Source organism: Sinohyriopsis cumingii, chromosome 6, assembly GCF_028554795.1.
Source record: "Sinohyriopsis cumingii isolate HCF-2022 chromosome 6, ASM2855479v2, whole genome shotgun sequence".
Taxonomy (NCBI): Eukaryota; Metazoa; Mollusca; class Bivalvia; order Unionida; family Unionidae; genus Sinohyriopsis; species Sinohyriopsis cumingii.
The window spans coordinates 115,445,305-115,470,816 of record NC_142966.1 but is presented as its reverse complement, the minus strand read 5'-3'; the positions used below and the strand labels follow the sequence as shown (position 1 = coordinate 115,470,816).

The following is a 25,512-nucleotide window of genomic DNA, read 5'->3' as shown; positions in this document are numbered from 1 at the left end:
TATACAACTAATTACAAAAATATATGCAATTATCATTTTCCAAGTAATTCGGGTTTTGCAAAAGTTTCCACTAGACTCCTGTACTGATATATGGCGCCATACCAAAGTGTCTCCATATTTCCCTTATCTACCGCCGTTGCTGCCAAATAATCACAAGGTTGTTCTTTAGTGAAACATTCCAGAGCTTGTTTTTCATTTAAATTCAGACCCGGAACACCCTCAAATGTTACTGATCCAACTTTAGCAGGTAACAATCCAAATAGATAAACGTCGTCTATCCAAAAGAACGGCGTCTTCCTCGCCGATTGGTACATCTCTTTGATGATATCTGATGTTAGTATGACAAAGAAACCATTGCAGTAAGAGACAGGAAAGTGTGTCATGTTTCGAAATTCCCAGTCATTAACTTTCCATCTACCGGTCTTTCTTTGTATTGGACTTGTTCCATTTTGCCTAACATAGCATCGAATTGTCCTTTTGTCTGATTTATAGATCTTGGATATATCCAAAAGAAGTTTGAATACATTTACAAATACATCGTCATCTACTTTTATTACAAACTTGGCCTGAGGGCAGAACTCTGAAATCCATCTATATCCCAAAACGCCCTTATGGGTCAAGTTGTGATATGTATCCAAAAAATTTCCTTGTACAATATCCTTGTGCAAAGAACTTTCATGTTCTATGGCCGTCTGGACTTTTTTATCTTGTGGTCTTCCTAGAAGGAATACAACTCTCATGCTATAGTTCCTCAGTAAGTCTTTATTAGCCCAAGTCTCACGTACTACAGATCTTCTATAAAAGTGATCCGTTGCCGTATGAACTATTGCAATAAATGTAAGATTATCGACTCCTTCGCAAATCTTGTCATTATTCAATACATAAGGCGAACCAGACGCTGTTAATGGATATGTGATGCTTACCTCTTGGCTAGTATCGGCCTTTTTTGTAGTCGTTGTAAGCCCTTCCCGCAATGTCGTAGTCGCTTCTATAGAAAACGGATTGAGAATTGAAATTTCTCCAAGAGATCTTTCACGAAGGAACTTAGCTATAGGCGCCGTCTTGGGAACATGTAAAACCACATTTACACTTCCGTCCTCCTCTTTCGTAATGAATTTGTATGAAGCATACTTCTCAATTAGCTGCATGTTTAAATAGGAAGGGTTTAAACGCGAACTCTGAAACACATCTTGAAAAGTATTAATCGCAGTAAACGTGAAAACAGTCAAGAGAACCACGCAGCATAGTTGACGGAAGCGGTACATTGGGAAACTCGCCATGTCTGCATCTTATCTTGTTTCCGCCTCTGAAATGAAATAAAAGTTATTGTACGTTGCCTTATGAAATGATACAAACTGAGGAAACATCCTTCAAACTGACTTTGAGTTTTCAACGGAGGTTTAACTGTTGTAAATGCTTTGAAATGTAAAAACCCAAAGAAAACGGAATGGTTTTCAGATATTTGGGACGGTTAAAATTTCTCATGACAATAAACATGAAACTAGTTTCAACTTACATTGCATTTATTTCCGTGCAAATTCAGCAGTACGATTTATGTTCAAAATCAAAGTCTGTAAATTTAATTTTAAAGGACCCAACTAAACATTGATTAAATGTTCGTGCTTGGAAATATTCCATAAGAAAGGTTACCATTAAAAACTCGTGATGTAAAAAAAATGTAAAAATCTGCACTTAATCAGACTATAAACAGCATTAATCGTTTCATGCCTTTTACACAGTTTCGTTAGCGAAATAATTTCCGGCTCATAAAATCCCACATTTCGCTATAACCGTTGGCCAGCTATAGTCTCTTTAACATTCATTAACTTCCCTTCTGATTTTAAACATCAAGTTCAAAGGGTCACGAGAGAATATAAAGTAACGAACTGTACCCGATAAAGCAGGTGCGAATGAGGCATCGTACAACGCAAAGTACTTAGGTTAGTTAGTTAGTATCTACCCTCAGATGGTTAAGACTGACCAACTCCACTTTTCTACATTTATATCCTCTGGTCATACTTAAAAGAAAACTGCTGGGCTAATGCATTATTCGTGAAGGAACTTGAGCCATTTAAATTTGATTTAGATAAAATAGTTCAAAAAATTCAGACTGAGTGCCGACATAAATTATGATGAAAATGACACTGTTTGTGTATCCAGTTGAAAAAATGTCAATACTGCCTAATTGACAATAAACTTTAACACTAGCTCATTCACCTCTGACGTCATCATGTGACTAGTTATCTAAACCGACGTTTGTCCAGCCAATACTATATGGGATGATTAATGCACAGAAACTAAGTTGGAAACTGAATATTAAATGATTGTTTCTTATCTATCTATCTATCTATCTATCTATCTATCTATCTATCTATGCATGCATCTCTCTCTCTCTCTCACACACACACACAGACACACACACACATGTAATGAAGTTACGCTAAGAAATGTGAATAGAGTTTCTTGGGATACAGTAGTTGCTCGATAATGATGTCTTAAATTACAAATTTTGCTCTTCAAAATTAAAATATATATTATCAGTTATTTTTATATATCAGCTCGGGTTGTAGGTCTACAACTGGGTTTGGATCTTATTACTACTGATACATGCTATCCAAAAATAAAACAGCCTGTATTCGACAAACCACTTGCATGTGACAAATATGACGTCTTAGGACAAGTGAAATATTATTATTTAAGGAACATAAATAAGCAGCTGTTTACAGCAGGTGATTGCTTAATAAAGGCTATTTTATAATAGATTTTACTTTACATACATATTTACGTACATACACACACACATACATTCATACATACATACATACATACATACATACGACATAATAATGTATACCCATTCCAAATATGGTAAATCTATATGTTAGATATCATTATTGACTTAAGCAACTATTTTCATGTTCATCAATGTAAACTGGGTTTTAAGGCATGCATATAATTAGACATGAATAGTTTCGTACATAAATAAATACATTGGATATGAAATTATAGATTATATCTACATTTGTTAGTTTGTGTGAATTTAATTAAATTACAAACTTTTTGTTTGCAACCACAAACATCTAATTCCACTAAATAAAGCACACACAAAAATAACACAATGTTTTCCCTATGCAAATGTAACTTTTGAAGTATCACGGATTACCACTATTGGTGTAGCCGACGAAGTTGGAGTAATTATGTTGTTCACGCAGGCAACGGATGTCATGATCGCTTAAAGGAGGGATTCTTCCAGAGCCGTATTATTCGATAGACACATTAGGCACTGTTCCTAGGGCCTAGGAAACGGTGTTACGGAAAAGTGTATACACCAAGAAACACAGTCATGTCAATGTCAATTATTTCATTTTAGAAATACCTATAACCCACAAGGACTTTAATCCGGCCCTGGATGCTTCCAATATAAATCAAGCACCTGGGTACTGGAGAATCTTAGCAAGACCTTTGGTGGAGTCGTGACTGCATCACGAGGGATGTTGTCCACTTTCAATATTTTAATCATCCTCTATATCTGATTTTTTCTTCCTTAAATTATATTAACGTTTTTAAAAGTATTCTTTAATGAAATGATAAATACATATCAATGCGACTGAGTGGTTTATTCAAAGTTTTAGCGTCAAATTATGACATTATTTATATGTTAGAAACTTTCTGTTCTGCAAGAAAATTAACCTAGAACATGGAATTCGCCTCCAGTTTCTTTAGTTGGTCACAAACAGGGCCGACAAAAGGGGGTGGGTGGACATTATCCCCGGGTCCTTGGCCCGTAAGGGGGTCCTGACCAAACAACACATTTTAATTTTATAAAAGACAAATTTTGTTTGAATAAGAACTGGAGAGGCCCTGCTTTTTCTTAACCCAGGGCCCATGATCGCTCTCTACGGACCTGGTCACAAATACGCACAATTCAGGGTCGTATGTAAATGACTCAATTTTAAACTAATTATTACTGAAACACCTGAAATAATATAACAGTCTGATATGCTTAAATGGTACAACGGCAAGGACCAAATAACTATTATATATTTCAACCCTAAAACCTTTAAGGATTTACAATACTATAGGCAATACCATACAATAGAACAAGCATCAATAGCATCAATAAGAAGAGATTCCTGTCAAGCATTTTGTCATGATCATCAATACAATAAGATTATTGTCATGATTGTCAATAGGATGAGACTGTTGTCGTGATTGTCAATAGGATGAGGTTATTGTCATGATTGTCAATAGGATGAGACTGTTGTCGTGATTGTCAATAGGATGAGATTGTTGTCATGATTATCAATAAGATGAGATTATTGTCACAACTGTCAATAGGATGAGATTATTGTCACGATTGTCAATAGGATGAGATTATTGTCACGACTATCAATAGGATGAGATTCCTGGAATGCGTTATGTCATGATTATCAATAGGATGAGACTACTGTCACGATTGTCAATAGGATGATATTATCATCATGATTGTCAATAGGATAAGAATACTGTCATGCATTATGTAATAAATATTAAAAGTATGAGACTACTGTCATGATTATCAATAGGATGAGATTATTGTCATGATTGTCAATAGGACGATTTTAGTGTCATAATTTTCAATAGAATGAGATTCATGTCATGTATTATGTAACGATTATCAGTAGGGTGAGATTATTGTCATGATTATCAACATAATTAAATTACACATAGAAGTTTGCTTTGGTGCCCTTTCGATAATGTAGGTCAGGGCCGTTTTGAGATTTTGGAACCCGCCAGCACCACCACTTGACCTGACACGGCCCTGTTGTTACATGATTATCAATAGGATGAGATTATTGTCATGAGTTTCAATAGGATTAGATTAGTGTTAGGCTTTTTGTTATGGTTATCAATAAGATGACATAGTGTTAGGCTTTATGTTAGGATTATCAATAATATGACATTGGTGTTAGGCTTTATGTTAGGATTATCAATAATATGATATTGGTGTTAGGCTTTATGTTACGGTTATCAATAAGATGACATAGTGTTAGGCTTTATGTTAGGTTTATCAATAATATGACATTGGTGTTAGGCTTTATGTTATGGTTATCAATAAAATGACATAGTGTTAGGCTTTATGTTATAGTTATCAATAAGATGACATTAGTGTTAGGCTTTATGCTAGGTTTATCAATAATATGATATTGGTGTTAGGCTTTATGTTACGGTTATCAATAAGATGACATTAGTGTTAGGCTTTATGTTATGGTTATCAATAAAATGACATAGTGTTAGACTTTATGTTATGGTTATCAATAAAATGACATTAGTGTTAGGCTTTATGTTATGGTTATCAATAAAATGACATAGTGTTAGGCTTTATGTTATAGTTATCAATAAGATGGCATTAGTGTTAGGCTTTATGTTATGATTATCAATAAAATGACATTAGTGTTAGGCTTTATGTTATGGTTATCAATAAAATGACATTAGTGTTAGGCTTTATGTTATGGTTATCAATAAGATGACATTATTGTTATGATTTATGTCATGGTTATCAACAAGATGACATTATTGTTATGTTTTATGTTAATAAGATGACATTATTGCTATGTTTTAAGTCATTGTTATCAATAAGAGGATATTACTGTTATGTTTTATGGGCACTTTAACATAACCGATTAAATATGTTCAATATTTTACAGATAATAACATTTCTCAAGTAATTGGTTAGGAAAGATAATTCAAATTTAGCAACCAATGTAAAATCTAGCAATTTGAATGCGAAATGTTGAAAATAGGAATAAACATCAAGAAATGAAGATGCATCAATTCTCTATACAGGGCACTATGTTGCCCAAATGAGGATGTGTTTGTGTGTGTGTGTGTGTGTGTGTGTGTGTGTGTGTGATATGGCTGCTCAACGTAGCTTTAAAACATTTTCAGTCATATCGCTACGATGTCTGCAGTGAGGCAGTTTATAGTGATGTCTAGCACTGGGGCATCATGCAGCAGACATGTAGCATGATGTCCCACCCAGTCACTTTATCCTGACACCAGGCCGACCAGTCTTAACACTAACATCTTAATGCTGAGCGTCTAGCGTGGCAGCTGTTAGTACCATTTTTTATAAGTCTTTAGTATGGCTCGGTTGCGGTTCGAACCCGCGACCTCCTGCATGCGAAGCGGACGATCTACACACTAGGCCACTGGAGCGGTCCGCCCAGCTGAGGATACTGCTCCTTTGCAAATTCAATCACAAAATTTTAGGCTGATAGTCATAAAACAAAACTATAAGTTAATTCATATCGATTGTTCTCTCCATCATCATACTTTTAAAATATGGAAGGAATTTATACATTTATATCATTTCTTCCGTCACAATAAAGAACTAATAGCAGCCGTGTGTAATAATTACTGCATGTTTTGCCCACGAAACTGGCACGATCTAGCTGTCTTATCACGAGAAAAATACACTCTGTCTTCTTTTTTTAAAAAACAAGATTATTATTTGATGGTCAAGAGACAAAACTGCAAACTATAAGTTGATGTTGACCATGGCAATCAGAATAAAGATGATATAACAAACGGGTTTCTTGAGGAACTAGCTTTGGGGCATTTCTTACAATGATGACAACGTATTAACCTATGGGTCACAGAAACAATAACATTAAAAAAAGACGTTAGGTTTTCTTTCCAGAGAAAACCTGCATCATATATGGCAAGTAGTTGTCACATTTTAAATATATTGTATTTAAAATAAATTTAACAAACAAACAAATGTATGCACTACACGCATCCACTTATAAGTCGTGCCCAGTTGAACACACATAGATCCTGATCTGCCAACACATAATGCGACGGCAGTTCTGGGTCTGTGCAGCTTGCAGTTGGATTCGACTTATAAGTCAGCCTATACGGTGCATGATTACTGTTATTGTATGTGTGATAAGAATTTAAATTGATAAATATGCGTATAACAGCCGTGAAAGAAATCAGAAAACGAAAAAAATGAAAATCGTAACATTTTTATTGAAATGTATGAAACAACAAATTCAGTAAATTAAAGATAGTGTTGGGCTATTAAAGCCGAATTATGTGAGTTCTCTCTCTCTCTCTCTCTCTCTCTCTCTCTCGCTCTCTCTGACAGTGGCCTTGAGCAAATCTTGGAATAAACAATGTATCTTAAAATACATACCTGACTGTTTTGATAGTCAAACTGAGACTAAAGGTTGTACATGCTAAACAAGTCACTTGAAAACCTGCCCTGGAATAAAATTATCAAAACGTGGATCAGTATTTACAGATTTTTGTTTTCTTTTTAAAGCTATTAATCATCTAATAGCAATAGCCTTCTAGAGCAGATCATATCATCAAGCCCTTTATTCATTTCTTCGCTGTAATGACGTTATCATAAATTGAATCTTATCAAAAGTCTGTCACTGCTAATGTACATGTAATTACATCCAGATCCTAGTGTTTTTCCTTATTATGAGAAAAAAGTACTTCCATCCACATCTTCTGTATATAGTCGTCCTTGTTTGTATGTGCGGCTAGCAAATGCGAATCTTTACCTTTAGTGAAGACATCAAGTGCAAAATTGCCATCGATGGTCATATTTCTGGAGATATCAGTATAAGCAACGTTTGATAAAGATTGCAGAAGGAATCCGAATAGATATATATCATCAACAGGAATGTATTGTGCTCCTTTTGATGTATGCACAAGTTCTGGGACAAGGTCGGAGGTCATGAGTACGAAGTAACCTGTACAAAACCGTGGCAGGTGAGTCCGTTTAGGAAATATATACTCGGGAATATACCATTTGCTCCCTGTATCTCTCACTATAGGACTTGTATTGTTTTCTTTGACACTACAAGCAATATTTCTAGTTTTATTCTTTAGGGATGGCAATAGAGTGTTAACCACTCTGAAGACATCAACAAAAACGTCATCGTCAGCTTTTGCAACAAATTTGGCTTGTCGACAATTTTTGTTTATCCAGTTTAAAGCAACAATGCTCTTCAGTGTCAGATTCTGAAAGCTTTCTATAAAATCTCCTTGCACAATATCTCTGTGTATGAGATTTTCGTTGTTGATCTTTACTTGATCTGTCCTATTACTTGGTTTTCCAAGAATGAAGACATATTTAATGATTACATCCGTAAATAATTTATCATCAATCCATGTTTCCCTGAGAGAGCGTCGCCTCTCAGTATTGATCCAGTGGCTTTGAATGTAAATTATTAAATCAATTTGTTTTTCTGCACAGATATCTCCATTTGTGATCAATAATTTTGTGAATCGATCAATATTTTCCTGTATGTAAATAACACTATTATACATCGCTGGCAGAATGGTCGTCGTGGCGTTATCGCTGGAAAAGACAATATGTTCTCTGTGCAGTAGAAGGTCACGTGGCGGTGTCCCTCTACCTAATGTGCATATTCCCAAAAATACGAAAACCACGCAAAGGATCGCTAACATGAAATATATAATTCTTTTAAAGCGACGGCTCAAACATGGTCTTAAACAAGAAATCATCTCTGTTTTTTAAGAGGGATGATTACCCAAGAAAAATATTAAATAAAATCCACTGCTGAAATGATTAATTATACGTGTTTAAATATGAATACAACAATGAACTCAAGGCCTAAGTGTTATATGCTTTTAACTTATTTAAAGTATATTACTTGGAAGTAGTCCAACGTGTGCATTAGTTATATGTACTTCAACGTGTACTAATTCTAAATAGTCAAAAGTGCATTAGTTCTAAGGACTGTAAACGTGTATTATTCAAAGTAATTTAAAGTGCATTAGTTCAGTCTTTATTAGTGCCACGTTATCCAAAGCACATTTAGTTCTAAGTAGTCCAGTGTGCATTCGTTCTAATTAATTCAGTATCGTATAGCCTTAAACAGTGTTTGAAAACGAAATTCGTGTTCCGTTTGGCATCATTATATATTAGATTTACGAAGATCCCGAGTCAGAATCTAAAGCCGTAGCACAGGGTACCGTTTCTTGCAGAGCTTATAAAAATGCCACAGAGTGCCGTTTCTTGCAGAAGTTATCCAAATGCTTACTGTTCGTGAAAATCATTTATCAGTTAGACAGACATTTTAAGACAAAAAAAAATGCCTTTACAGATCGTATTGCATTGCAATGAAGAAATCGGAAATCTAACCATAAAATTATAAATCTCTTCACTTATGGAAACTAAACAGAGTCAATTCAACAGGTTGAGTTTAGGCTGGAATTCAGGCTTTTACAGAGAGCATCCAACTGTTCTTCTGATAGTCTTGATTCTTTCGCATCCTCGTTTAAAAGAACATTTTTCTTTTATGGTGATCTCCTTTTTGAAGTGTGTATTGTGACAGAGGCCTTCTCCTGAAAGTACAACAGTTTACTTCCAAATTTTGTTATATAAAGTTCGTACGTATCAAACTCATAACATCAGTCATGGCAGTAATTACACGCTTTCTTAAATCTGTCACATCACTCTTGTATGGCCAATATGGTAACTATCACATATGTACACACCATAAAATTATCTGAATTGTTATTATCCCAAAAATGCAACTTCTTATGGTGGCGCTCTACAGTTTCGTATTTTGCATAGGGTTAGGATTTTAAAGAAAAAGAATTTCCCCGGCTTTCCTCACTGGTTATACTGGCTATTTAAAAAAGACCTTGTATATCTTAGGTATAATGCAAAGAACCTTTAATTCCCTTTATTTTGGTGTATGATTGATGGGTGTACTATGGGTTATAGAGTATACAGCTTGGCCTTACTTCAGATGTGCACCTTTCAAAAAAGTGCTAGCTCTACTTGGTCATTTTCACTTCCTGAACTTCAGAGGTAAATTGTATAAAAAAGAGCCGATAACTTTTTTTACATTTTATATATTTGGTAATTCATTCATTGCACTTTCAGAAGCTGGTATTGTCTAGTCTGGCAAAATTCATTTTCCCTATTTTAATAGCTGCTATGTATAGTGTACTTTAGACTAATTCAGACTGATTTTTTAACACAAGGGAGCAGTCATTTTAGTTAGCAGTGTGCTTAAATCATGTAAAACTTCCAAAAGTACAATATCCAAAAGAAAAATCATCCACATTACATTAATGTAGCATAGAGGTATGCAAACATTCTCTCCACTGTGCATGTTTTAAATGCGAACTACTTCACCTTAACATACGTCACTCTCTCAAAAGTACATATTATCTGGTGAGCGCCCCCTAAGCATAAGGCATGTGTATGTACATGTTTACATCCACGTCTATGTCTACTTCTATTTCTACGGTTGTGTATTTGTATATTTACCTCCACGTCTATGTCACGTCTATTTCTACGGTTGTGTATGTATATGTCTACCGACACGTCTATGTCTACATCTATTTCTACGGTTGTGTATGTACATGTTTACATCCAAGTCTATGTCTACTTCTATTTCTACGGTTGTGTATTTGTATATCTACCTCCACGTCTATGTCACGTCTATTTCTACGGTTGTGTATGTATATGTCTAAATCCACGTCTATGTCTACTTCTATTTCTACGGTTGTGTATGTATATGTCTAAATCCACGTCTATGTCTACATCTATTTCTACGGTTGTGTATTTGTATATCTACCTCCACGTCTATGTCACGTCTATTTCTACGGTTGTGTATGTACATGTTTAAATCCACGTCTATGTCTACATCTATTTCTACGGTTGTGTATGTACATGTTTAAATCCACGTCTATGTCACGTCTATTTCTACGGTTGTGTATGTACATGTTTAAATCCACGTCTATGTCTACATCTATTTCTACGGTTGTGTATGTACATGTTTAAATCCACGTCTATGTCACGTCTATTTCTACGGTTGTGTATGTACATGTTTAAATCCACGTCTATGTCTACATCTATTTCTACGGTTGTGTATTTGTATATCTACCTCCACGTCTATGTCTACATCTATTTCTACGGTTGTGTATGTACATGTTTAAATCCACGTCTATGTCTACATCTATTTCTACGGTTGTGTATTTGTATATCTACCTCCACGTCTATGTCACGTCTATTTCTACGGTTGTGTATGTATATGTCTAAATCCACGTCTATGTTGACTTCTATTTCTACGGTTATGTATGTACATGTTTAAATCCACGTCTATGTCTACATCTATTTCTACGGTTGTGTATGTACATGTTTAAATCCACGTCTATGTCACGTCTATTTCTACGGTTGTGTATGTACATGTTTACATCCACGTCTATGTCTACTTCTATTTCTACGGTTGTGTATTTGTATATCTACCTCCACGTCTATGTCACGTCTATTTCTACGGTTGTGTATGTATATGTCTAAATCCACGTCTATGTCTACTTCTATTTCTACGGTTGTGTATGTACATGTTTAAATCCACGTCTATGTCTACTTCTATTTCTAAGTATGAGTATGTATATGTCTAAGTCCATCGCTTTTATGTGCACATCTTGGTCAACACAACCTGTATTTGCACTATATGATTTAAACGCGAAACTATACATTGTGTTTAATTCGAACAGATAGGTGTATCTAGACAATAGTATTGAAATTATCAATATGTAAAAATGTTTAAGTAACTGCCACTTGAAAAAGCAGTTTATGTTTAACTTAATTTTTCAGACTTCGCTAAAATGATATCAAAGCACAAAATGTTATGAAAGCAACTTTGAAATGACCCCTGAAAATATTTCCAGATCTTTTCCCACAATAGAATCCATGTTTTCAAAACAGTGGTCACCCATGTTACCGGTGAGTAACCTCAGCTCTACAACTATATGTTGATGTCACCGATTCACATCAAATCTGAATGGGATTCTTTTGGACTTCGATTGTTTCAATGAAATTATAGAAACTATTAAATTGTTTTTCTAGTGGCAATTGATTAAATAATTTTATTTATCTGTAATTACAATAATACAATGTATAAGTTCTGCCGTATTCGTTTGAATTCGTATGGCAACAATACATAGTCCAATGACCAAGAGGGCACATACAGCTTAAACTATCATGACGTATTCATCTCTGCTGGTCTTTGCTTAAACATCAGCTTTACAAAGTACAATTACACTTTGAGACTGCTTTTTAATGCATTGAGTAGAACAGCATTGGCTGTCTAGTATTTATTACTACATGTAGATATATAGCTTACTCGAATGATAACGGGGAACAGTGCTCTAGTTGTGAAATAAAAAACAAATCAATTTACCCATGGGATTTTAGTAGGAAATATCTGACGTGTCCATCATGTGGGTTCATAGACATTCCTTGCAAGTAAGAATTTGACATATATTTACAAACTTACATACCTACTTACTTACTCGCTCACATGACAGCGAGTCCTGACATCAGTGTAATTATACATTCTCTCAACATCGTTATCAAATATACCAGGAGAAGCGATCTTACATGGAGATAAACGAATTTAATTATTGTATATAGCCACAACGGACACCTTGTAAAGTTTGTGTAAACAGGTTATGGCACAATCTGCCTTGCCGCTGCTTTAGATATCTTATATTTTTTGTACTTATACCATCCAGCACAAAGTTTACTTTTCACCAATATTTATTTAGTGCCAATTAAAACTTTTCAACAAAAAATTCTATTTCAAAATCCACTGCAGGCTATAATGGTCAGACTTAAATAAATATACTTTAAAATGTAGCGTATGCAAGCTGCGTATGGACTGTTTTGCAGTCTGAATTCTAATTACAAAAGGAGGATTAACTAACAAATATTATTTACAAACTACATTACATGAAAATGTCAGCAAGGCTGGTCTATAATGGCGCCCATATTTCAAAGCGGATCGACATCAGTTGTAATATAAAATGAGAGCCCTCTGGCTAGAATTCATTATGTTACATTTGGTCAAATTATGCTTAAATGTTTTTGAAGTTATTTAAATGTTCTATTTTTAGTAACAACGGCCATATTGAGCGATCGATCGGCATCCATTAAAAGATTTCAAAGGCCTTGACGCAAAAATGTTTCTGTTAAAATCGTGTGCAAATTAGCCATGCGACTTTGTATAACAAATTATAAATAACAAGTGTGAACATAGGACGCCCGAAACCCGATGCACATGGCGAGGCGAAGAAAGAACAAGACCTTACGCTCGCTTGGGTTAGAAGCCAAGATAGATAAAAACGATGCAAAAATATCTCTTTAATTTGTGTATATGTACACGGTTGTTTATGTTTGTGCTCTATAATCTTTGTTATCATTTATTTATCTTAAAACATCTTTCATGGTAAGAACGAAAATCATCAGTACCAATAATTACTCAAAGAAAAGACGGCAATTTTGACGTCGAAAATTTCAATTATGTGATAAATAAGAGGTATAGATATAACTTTTTACAATTTCAAAGAATGCGGATATTACTTGTCTACTGTGTATGTGTATGGTTTGGACTTTTAACGTAGCTTTAACTTTTTTCTGTCATATCGTTCCGATGTCTGCAGTGTAGCAGTTTATAGTGATGTCTTCTAGTACTGGGGCATCATGCCGCATACATGTAGCATGATGTCCCACCCAGTCACATTATCCTGACACCAGGTCGACCAGTCCTACCACTAAATCTTAATGCTGAGCGTCAAGCGAGGCAGCTGTTAGTACCATTTTTGTAAGTCTTTTGTAAGACTTGGCCGGGGATCAAACCCACGACCTTTCGCATCCGAGGCGGACGCTCTAACCACTAGGCCACCGGAGCAGTGACTTGTTTACTTATATGACACATATTAAACAATGTTTTACCAAAGCAGATGTGCGTAACGGCGTTAGTTTTATGACCGTCTTAACAGGAAAAGAATCCAGTGCGTTAGATTTACTCTTAGCTGCGTAAAATAAAACCGCTTACCTTGAATTTTCTTAAGTTATATTTCAATTTAAAATTTGAAATGCTCGTTTTAGACATGACTAGACAAAGTTATTTTAGATAAAAGTTTGACTTTAATTTTGCATTATCTCTATTAAAAATAGATGTCTAGCTGCATATATAACGTCAACTAGAGACATCGTTTTCAAAAATGAATTAATTGATTAAACAAACAAAACCAAAGCAAACAAAAAAGCATTTTAATTCGATGGAGTTCTCTAGTATCTCTGTACATTAAAATTATGGATTATGGATCATGGATTATGGATCATGCATTATGGATTATGGATTCTTAAATAAATTCAATGTAGAAAATGTCCGACTCGGCTCTATGTTACATCCACGTAGACCGAACGTGTTCCACTCTGATTGGTCAATTGCTGTACCAATATAAAGTTTATGGAATGGTCAACTAAATTGGAAAACAAATTAAAATCTTGATAGCAGCACTACCAGGTAACTCTTCTGTTGATGTCTCCTCGATTACATTAAATTATGCAAAGCGTGGTGTCCTTAAAGCCAGAACTACTAGCCTATTTACACCAGGGTAGGTAACATTGGGCGATGCATGGTGTGGTGTGCTTAAAGCCAGAAATACTAGCTTATTTACACCAGGGTGGATAATATTGGCGATGCATGGCGTGGTGTGCCTAAATCCAGAAATACTACCTTATTTACACGAGGGTGGATAACATTGGGCGATGCATAGCGTGGTGCGCCTAAAGCCAGAACTACTAGCTTATTTACACGAGGGTGGATAATATCGGGCGATGCATAGAGTGGTGTGCTTAAAGTTAGAAATACTAGCTTATTTGCACTAGGGTGGATAATATTGGACAATGCAAAGCTTGGTGTGCCTAAAGCCAGAACTACTAGTTTATTTTCACCAGGCTGGATAATATCGGGCGATGCATAGCGTGGTGTGCTTAAAGCTAGAAATACTAGCTTATTAACACCAGGGTGGATAATATTGGACAATGCAAAGCTTGGTGTGCCTAAAGCCAGAACTACTAGCTTATTTACACCAGGGTGGATAACAGTAACGATGCATAGCGTTGTGTGCTTAAAGCCAGAAATGCTAGCTTATTTACACCAGGGTGGATAATATTGAACGATGCATAGCGTGGTGTGCCTAAATCCAGAACTACTAGCTTATTTACACCAGGGTGGGTGACATTGGGTGATGCATAGCGTGGTGTTACTAAAGCCAGAAATACTAGCTTATTTACACCAGGTGTGAATAATATTGCGCGATGCATAGTGTGGTGTGCTTAAAGCCAGAAATACTAGTTTATTTACACGAGGGTGGATAATATTGGGCGATGCATAGCGTGGTGTCCTTATTGCCAGAAATATTAATTTATTTACACAAGGGTGGATACTATTGGGCGATGCATAGCATTGTGTGCCTAAAGCCAGAACTGCTAGCTTATTTACACAAAGATAGATAATATTAGTGATGCATAGTGTGGTGTGCTTAAAGCCAGAACTAATTTATTCACATGAAAGTGGGTAACATTGAACGATGCATAGTGCGGTGGGCTTAAAGCCAAAAATACTGGCTTATTTACACGAGGATGGATAATATTGGTGATACATGGTGTGGTGTGCTTAAAGAAAGAACTACTAGTTTATTTACACGAGAGTGGATAAAACTGAAAGATACATAGTGTGGTGGGCTTTAAGCCAAAAATACAAGCTTATTTACATAAGGGCGGTGTTAGTGCGGCTGTTCGGAAGAGCTTTCTACATTTGTTATATATGACATTACATTATAAATGTTATGAAATATGGCATTTGCCAGTATTCCATCCATCCCATTGTCCTAATAAGAGTAGATCCATCTCCATATTGTCTTGGTTTCACAGATGTTTGGCATTTTATATGTTTAAAGGCTTATTTTATGAGAGGATGAATACCAAAGTGCGTTTACGTCATTATAACATGAAAAAGTCATGAATGTTGTGAACAAACACCTTTTTACCGAAAATTCTCCTTTTTTGTGTATTTTTTATTTTTTGTAAAGAAACGCATTTCCTTACAAATATTCATTATCTAGCACTATGATAATGTTAACAAAATGTGATAACTTTTTCACGTTAATAGTATGTACCCTGGCACAAAAAGTAAAACTTAGCAAGGAATTTTCATGGAACCACAAATTCTGATGAATCCTAGTTCTTCATGAAAATAATCACAAACTTTCAGAATGACTGATTTTTATTTATAAAAAGAACCAGAGCTTTCGTAAAGAATTACCATTCTCTCGAAAACTTTAACTTTTCTTGCAACATTTGAATGGATTTGTTAATGTATTAGAGTCCTTTCTTGTCATGACTTTGTAAAATTCCTTATTCCATTAAAAATAAGTTGCAAACGTAAAATATTATATTAAAAAAACGGCGCGTTACTGTCAAGATGTAAATAGACAGATATCTTTTTACGAGTTTTAGGCAACGCATTAACATTGTGCTAATTTGACTCTTGACAAGAGTAACGCATTTCTTGTTTACTGCGGTTATATTGTAGCGTCAATATATGGAACACGAATGAGGACAATACTGATATTATACAACACAGGCAACAATTTAACATTGTATAAAAATACGAAAGACAATTTAGAGACGCCTAATATATATATCTACCACTCGCTGTTCTTCTCAGATCCATCTCATTATACTTTTTGGAAGCAACCTTGAGGTTTATTTCTTACTCAAAATATATTCTTAGAAGCCACCCTTATTTCAACATGGTTTATTCACCATTGTAATTATATAGTCTAAAATAATTAAACAAAATAAGATAAGAGCACTCCTAAAACTGCGTTTCTTCAAGAAAAATTGCTTCTCTTTTTACCTGTTCGGCCAGAGCAGACACTTTTTGATGCACAAAAAAGTGATCACATTTTCAATAATGATTTGTTTAAGAAGATTGGCAAGACAAATGTTAGAGTAAAAGAAAATTTATTGAGGAAAAAGTTACTTTTGGTGAAACCGACAAATTTTCATGAAAAGTTCACCTTTATCATGAAACTCTTTTCTTGGCAAAAAAAAATCTAAATATAAATGACACGAACGGACATTGGTACAAACCCTGGTGTATACAAAAATTAAGGACTGCGAAAATGTTGAGTTAAGATCCCCTGCTACCACATAAAGCCACCACTATTTCAAGTTGTATTAATTTCAGTCAATTTTGTCACTGCCATAAATGTATTTCTTAAATATCCATTAGGATCATATCCGTTTTACCGTGTGAACGCGTTTGCTGGAGAAAATGGAAAGAGTTTGAACCCGAGAATTCAGTCGTATTCTTGCAACAACAAAGATATGACTTTGTGTTTACAAATTATCGATAATTTAACATAAGCCGAATATTATGACAGTGAAAAACATGACTCAGCCACCACGTGTAAATCGGATCTTGCTGTAGATCTAACGTCATACAGTTGCATGCTTTAAGACAAATGGAATCGACCCGATCATGTAAGAATGCTGTTCTAAACCCTTATCAATTAACCTGGTCCAATGTTAAGAAATCATCAAGGCACTGGCATAAACATATCTTGAACATGTTCAAATATTTACGTCACCTATATAAATCGGCACGATCATGTAAGAATGCACCTTTGATCTCTTATCAAACATCCTGGTTCAATATTAGTAAATCATAATGGCAGTAATCTAATATATATTCTTATGTCACGTGTTTAGGCTCGAATAAACAGTAACACAAGAAAGAGTGAGAGAATAAAAACAAGCTTTGAAAAACTATACAATAATTGATTTACCTGGAAATATTCTGTAAAAGTGAAAAATATGAACTTACGGTTTTATAGAATCAAATTCAAAAATAATCCAAGAATAATTCACGAATACAATTTTTGAAGTCCTAAAAACAAAATGTTCTTCTGATTTCAAGTTCAAATCCCGATGAAGAATCCAAGATGGAAGACGATGACGTATGCTGCAATCTGTAGTGTTGAACTCTACAGTTTCTTGTAGAAACAAGAATTATCACTCCGATTTCTGCTAGCTGAATAAATGTTTATGAAAAAAACTGTCCTTTTTGAACAATTTTACATGAGCACGCGTATTTTACAGAACAATAACAGAATTAATGCTTTTGAATCCAAGTAATTTGAAATAACTCCAAACAGCACAACATACAACTTCCAGTTTAACAGCCCAGATTCTATTGAGAATAATTTTCGAAAACAGAGATTATTTCGTATCCTAAAACGTAAACAAGGAGGTCACGTATTCATGTTCTGGAACTTTATAGAAGCTAATTACTTGTTAAAGAGTACGTCTTCCCAGTGTGACCCTGACGAAAACCAACCATTTTAGTCTATGAAATTTAAAAAAAATTTGTTTATATTATAAACTCGAAGTCCCATCATGACGTCGAAAACAACCAATCATTTTAAAATAAAGACAGAACTTGTTTACGTGGTTGCCACAAAGTTTGAAACAAGGTCAGGATTTAGATAAACACCTGGTGTTTATAAACTGACAGTCCAGGTCAAATTATTTTCTGAAAAAAAATGTATCATCTCTTGTGAATAAATTTACATTACGATATCATGTAATAATTTTAAAAAAAAACATTTAAAACTGACAAACAATTAAATTGAAATAAATATATATTAAATCAGATATAGGTAAATCAAATATACATAATAATATTGAATATTTATTTTGTACTCGAAGCATCCCTTTGAAGTAAAACTAATCAATCTTTGCTTTTGGGGCTGCCACATGCTTAAGGTATATGATTCGTTCTGTTGGTTTGGCAAATCCTTGTATAGATTTGTTTAGTTTATCAGTTGCTATTACAGATTGAAGTGGTACAAAGTCAACATTGTATTGCTCATAAAGTTAAACCATATCACCTGTTTATAATTTGATTCTGCCTTCCTACTGATCGGCACTTGGAGGATTATCTCCCCTAGCTCGTAATATGACTTGCAATATGAAGTTACCTGATACTCTGCACACAAATTATCAAAATGAATTGAAGTGTGGTTTAATTTTGAGTCAGATGAAAACAATTTCCAGAAAAACAGTTTATTTTGATTTTCAATTATTACATCACTGAAATTGTTCCCTAGAATAGCTTGAAGAATACATATCAATATCATGTTATTTTTATAACCACTGTTTTTCTATGTTTGTCCAGACTACAGGTGTTGCTGATGCGGTCAGAAATTTCAAAATGAGAAGATAAACTATACGCTTATATCCACCTGTCCGTCTAAAATTATGTATGTATACTATCAATAATTTAATTCTGTTTGTCGATCAAAACTTACTATCAGTTCATCTGAAAGGAAGGTCCTCGTCTATGATTATGGAAAGTAATTCATCTTAAAAAATTGTCAGATTTATATAATTTCTAATCAAAGTATGGAATTCTGAGCAATCTTAAAATTCTAATCCCTAGCAACAGTGGTATGCGGCGTCAAGACAGTATGGATCCTTCAAAATAGTCTTGTTTGTGTCTGAAAATATTTGTAAAATGCACATCCGGTGATAAGAGCTTGATCAATATTCCGTAACAACTTTATATCTTCCGGCTGTTAAAATTTTGAAGTGCTTTATATTAATTATTTGTTTTCATGTTTTCGCTACTAGTTATTATACAATATTCCCAGTAATCTTATACACGTGATTCATGCTATAAATACAGAAAATAGAACTCGAAGACTGTGGGATTTAGGACGGAATAATGAATTTTTCGCGAACATCAATTTTCAGGATGTACATTATACCGATTTTGAATTGCAGAAACTTATAAACAAAGATAGCATAATATGAGTGTGGGTAAATATAATTAAAAACAATATATGTAATATGTTGATAATTTTCATAAAGGGCATAGGGGTGAAAGTTCTAAAACGCCCGCAATATAAATAAAAGTCGACTGTGAACCATGGTTTTGCAGTGAGTGTATGAAAGAAAAGGAAACATTACGCTTGGTATAAGAATGTTCATGAAAGCAGAAAATCTGCGTTGAGCAAAACTACCTGTTATATGATAGCAGATAGCCGACAGTATAAGAAAACTCTTGCTAGTGATTATTCTTGTTTAAAGAAAACAAAAAACAAAAATAATCCAGAGGCAAATATGCAAGTTAAAATCAAAAGATCCAAAGCGATTCATGCATGTGATAAAAGTATTGCACTGTGCAAATATTTTAAGGAAATAAAATTTAATGGGGAAAGATGGTGACGAGCCAATAATACCGAAATGGTGGAAGTGACGGATTTTGTTGATACATCTCGTCTGAATAACCGAGTTAAAGCTGAAGAAAAATTTAAAGTTAACATACTAAAATTAATAATTAACGTACATACATACATACATACATACATACATACGTGCGTGCGTGCGTGCGTGCATCCATCCATCCATCCATCCATGCATGCATCCATCCATCCATCCATCCATACATCCATCCATCCATCCATCCATCCATCCATACATACATACATACCTATCTACCTACCTACATACCTACCTACCTACATACATACCTACATACATAAATACCTACATACCTACATACCTACCTACCTACATACATGCATGCATGCATGCATACATACATACATACATACATACATACATACATACATACATACATACATACATTCATACATACATACATACATACCTATCTACCTACCTACATACCTACATACATACCTACATACCTACATACATGCATGCATGCATGCATACATACATACATACATACATACATACATACATACATACATACATACATACATACATACATACATACATACATACATACATACATTGTACAGGTCAATTGTGTATATAATCGTGAATACTGGCATGGGTGGAATAAATGTGTTATTGTGCAAATGTCTAAAAGTAAAGGTGACAAAACCGATAGACCTAAAATGTTAGCTATTTTGATAAAGTATTTTAACTGCAGCATTAAATTTAAGGTTGGCAAAATTTCTTTGTTTTAATAATTTACTCTCTGAGACTTGAGCTGGGTTCACGAAAAGCTACTGCTCGACAAACAGTTTATTTCTGTTATATAGCCTTATGAATTTGTTTAAAATAGCAACAATAAATTATGCTGTACTTTTGTTGATTTTAAAAGTGTCTGTATAATGTTTGAGGAGCGGGATTATGATATGACATAAGCTGTATTAGACATATATCAGAAGAAAAGGTTTCAATATTATGCTTTGTATTTATGATGATATCAAAGCATGTATTTGTGTAAGCAATACAAATTCCATTTTCTTTTTCTTCGTGGATAAGGTGTAAGAGAAGGGTAAAAGTTGTCTCCATTATCGTTCTTTTTCCTAAATTACTTTAAATAAATTCATTTTTATTGTTAAATATGTGTGCAGGTTGTGCTGTACCCTCCAACCATACTGATTTCGTAAATATGCTAAATGTTATGTTACTTTCATCCGCTGATGACACTATAATTGCTGCAGACAAATATATTTACATGCAATATATCATAAATTTAGGAGATACTGAGACAAATGGAAACTTACGACCAATATAGAGAAAACCAGTTTTTGTGTTTGCTTACATAAAAGAGCGTACGTCCAAATTTACGATAAGAAAATGACAATATTGATGTTGAAGATAAATAAAAATACGTAGGCTTTATATTTCACAAGAAAGGCCTGTAAATCTAGTCTTTATAGCTAATAAAGGCATGCTTTTATTTTTTAAAAAACATACACATAATTTACAGTTTTCTATTGATTGTCCGTCAAAATATTCAAACATTCTATTTTACACATTCTTATATAAGTTCGTATATTTTCAAGAATTATAACATCTGACATGGTTTAAAAAAAGAGTTCATATGTTTTTTTTCCTTAGACGTATATTAAATATCAAAAATTATACACCTCCATATATGGTACATGGTAAACTTTGTTGGTTCCCTCTAATAACTAGCATTGACACTCGCATGACTAACTGTTGGGCTTTTGGTAGTTATGAAGAAAAAATATCTTATTATATGTATTAATGTGATAAATGTTATGACAACATTATAATTATAACCTATATTAGATGTTGTTGTGTTTAGTTACGTATAGAGAAACCAAAGTTTTAGGTCAGATAAATGGTTTACAAAGACGGTAGAACAACGACGAAAAAACCAAGACAGATAAATGTAGGCAGCTAACATCAATACTTCATTAAGTGGTCTTAATTACAGGTTATTTAAACTAGTTTTAATTTCAAAAGCTCTATTATTTATTAGCCAAGAATAGATCTAAAAACCTAATCAAGCAAAAAGTGCAAATCACGTGAATCCTGTTGAATTGCTTGCTGAGCTTATCTTCCGTAAAACAAAACATATTGTGCACCCATTCACTTGCAAGAAATTGTCAAGGAATTTCATAATCTTCTATCCTGCTCGTATGTTTACGATCAACCCAAAATGTATACCTCATCATTATATTTCCAGGACTAACCTTTATAAGTATAATCAATGAATACGTGTAACATACAACTTTCACATAACATCCACTTAACATCGTTATTCTATGTTAAACAGGCCTCATAACACCAATCAGACATGATTATTGTATGTTAGACAGGCCTCATAACATCCAGTAGATGTGGTAATTCAATGCTAGACAGGCCTCATAACATCCAGTAGACGTGGTAATTCTATGTTAGACGGGCCTCAAAACATCCAATAGATTTGATTATTCCAGTGTTAGATAGGACCAAAAAAGGCATCCAGTAGATATGGTTATTCTATGTTAGACAGACCTCATAACATCCAATAGTTGTGGTAATTTTGTGTCTACAGTACGGTAGTTTATATATATGTCTAGCACTGGGATATTATGCCGTTGACATGTATCATGATGCCCCATCCATCCATTACATCAAATGTATATGGTTATTCTATGTTAGGCAGGCCTCATAACATCCATTAGATGTAATTCTATGTTAAACAGAACTGGTACATTATGTGTTAGAGTTTGAGAGAGAGAGAGAGAGAGAGAGAGAGAGAGAGAGAGAGAGAGAGAGAGAGAGATGGGGGGAGGGGGGTATTTAACGTAACTTTAACCAAAACAATTTCCGTCATGTCTGCAGTGTGGCAGTTTATAGCTATGTCTAGCACTGGGATATTATATCGCAGACATGTATCATGATGTCCCACCCACTCATGATGTCCCACCCAGTCACCAGGCCGACCAGTCCTACCACTAACCTCTCAATGCTGCGCGCCAAGCGATGCAGCTGTGTGTACGATTTTTATAAGTCTTTGGTATGACTAGGCTGGGGTTCGAACGCGCGACCCTCTGATTCCGTAGTGGACGCTTTAACCACGAAGGCCACCGGAGTGGTCAGTTTAATGGAGTAAATGTTGTGACGATTCATGACATCTACGAGCTAAAGACATGTAAGAGAGGGAAAATAAAATAAAATATTTACTAGCATTTCAAATTAAAAGAGATTCAGATTTGAGAGAGAGAGAGAGAGAGAGAGAGATTAAATTTGTGTAATGAAAGTGTTCAATCGATATCAAGGCATTGATATTCTAATAAAAATACTTTGCAGACCAAATAATAAACAGATTAATATTAATTGCGTAAATACCTTATAGATACGCTCTACTATTCCACGGTCCCAGGTCGTTTGAGTCGGTATAGTTGTATGACCTGCTTGCAATGTCGCTTTCTACGATAAAGATAACAGTGTTCAAAGGACAATAGAGATAGGTCACACACTAGCCAATCAAATCTGTAACTTGGAAAATGCGACGAAATTACGCGTCTTAGCTCTCTTGTGAATATTCTAGAATGAACATGTGTACTGTGAAGATAACTTGTTTTTTTCTCCGTATTAGATACGAAAGTGCATTCTATAATTGGAGCTTTCATTCAGATTTGACCTATATATGAGTAAATAGATATTCAATTGTGACCTTAAATCAATTTTCCATTTATAAATGATACTGAGATAATTAATTTTAATAGAATTACAACTGCAACAGCGGGGGGGGGGGGGGTCTCTCTAAATGAACTGCGGATTTTTGTGCAGCTATCGAAGTTGTTCATTGCAAACCCGGTTTTCGGGACTCTAATTTAACATTTTAAAATGGAAATGTTTTGCAATCAATGTTTACTAAAGAAGGGTCCTCAGTTAGATCTGATTTGGTCTAAAGAGAGCGGTTTTAAATAGAGACAGCGTCATCTAAAAGAGAATAACAATAGAGTATTTCCTATCTGCCCCTTGGTCATCCTTCTAATGTCAGACATGGATTGTATACCACATGTGCATATGTATCAGACACTTTATATGTCTGACTGGACGGGGGTGGGTAGGTGACCGGCGTCATGCCATTGAAAGGACGCCGTTTTGGACATCTTTATTTAAAGTTTTATACGCTACACATCGGAGTGATAGAAGGCATGAAAATTTTCAAACATATTGAAACATCGTACATGACTCACTCATTGTTCATTTTTAGAGAAGACATGCAATTATACGTCAATTACACGCGAGGAAGAGGAAACAAACCCCATTGGTTTTTGTGGGATAGACAGTAACACATCTGTTTCATGCAAGTTCTCTCGCATATCTCTTCATGTTATTTTTAAATACCATTATTGTTATTCTTGTTTTAGACATTGTGCAAGAATGCTTAGGTAATTATTAACAATCGGGGATTTTCCCCTGCGACATATATAATTATTGTCCATCCTCGTTTTACAGTGAAACCAATGGTCATATTTACTTTGGCAAAGTAGACCAGAAACTCTCGGGTGCGTCGATATATGCTCTGCGTTTCCTAAAGCATGTACTAAATTCCAAGTAATTGTTGGCCACTCCTATCGCATTATCGTTCAAGTACACATTAACTTTGGAGTGTACACGTAACTATCGATATAAACAGTGAATGTATTATATACGGTGATGATATTTTGAGTGTCTTCACCGTACAAAGATAGTGTGTGTAGGTAAATTTTACCTGAGTGTAGTTTTAATGCTCTTTTGCATTTTTCTTTTCTTTATTTGTTTTTCTTTTCATTTAGTCTAGCACATGTTTGTAGACACCGTGACATGTATTTTTGATAAAACTGGACACATTCATCTTTTTTTTCTAGCAGCCATGATATGGAAATGTGGTTGTAATTGCCTACTTTTCTTGACAAAGTGGCTAGACTAACTTTTTAAATTATGTAACGGCGAAGCAGGCGAAGAATAACATCGTACATGACTGTCTCGTTGTTCATTTCTAGAGAAGACATGCAATTATATGTCAATTACAAGCGAGGAAGAGGAGAAAAACCTCTTTGGTTTTTGTGGGATAGACAGTAACATGTCTGTTTCATGCAAGTTCTCTAACGTATATCTTCATGTTATTTTTAAATACCAGTATTGTTCTTCTTGTCTTAGACATTGTACAAGAATGCTTAAGTAATTATTAACAATCGGGGATTTTCCCCTGCGACATGTATAAATATTTTCCATCCTCGTTTACCAATGTAAAGCAATGCTCTACACCAGTATGAATCTTAGAAACAGAAAATTTGTGTAAGAATAATTTACACTTATATACTTGCTCTGTACAGCTT

The 25,512-nt window shown here is 34.5% G+C and overlaps 1 protein-coding gene across 7 annotated transcripts; it reads right to left on the bottom strand.

Annotated features, from left to right (window-relative positions):
• LOC149797782 (beta-1,3-galactosyltransferase 1-like) lies at positions 1-23,716 on the bottom strand. 7 transcript variants are annotated; one of them, XM_089962732.1, is made up of 3 exons: positions 23,531-23,716; positions 9,167-9,369; positions 1-1,306 (listed from the first exon to the last, which is right to left on the bottom strand). In XM_089962732.1, exon 3 carries the CDS (start codon positions 1,278-1,280, stop codon positions 33-35), a length of 1,248 nt encoding a protein of 415 aa, XP_089818858.1. In that variant the 5' UTR covers positions 1,281-1,306; positions 9,167-9,369; positions 23,531-23,716; the 3' UTR covers positions 1-32. The 7 variants fall into 7 exon arrangements, with proteins under 7 accessions (XP_089818858.1, XP_089818859.1, XP_089818860.1 ...); XM_089962733.1 differs by lacking the exon at positions 23,531-23,716 and adding an exon at positions 18,194-18,220; XM_089962734.1 differs by lacking the exon at positions 23,531-23,716 and adding an exon at positions 17,727-18,146.
• Positions 23,717-25,512: the final 1,796 nt, after the last annotated feature.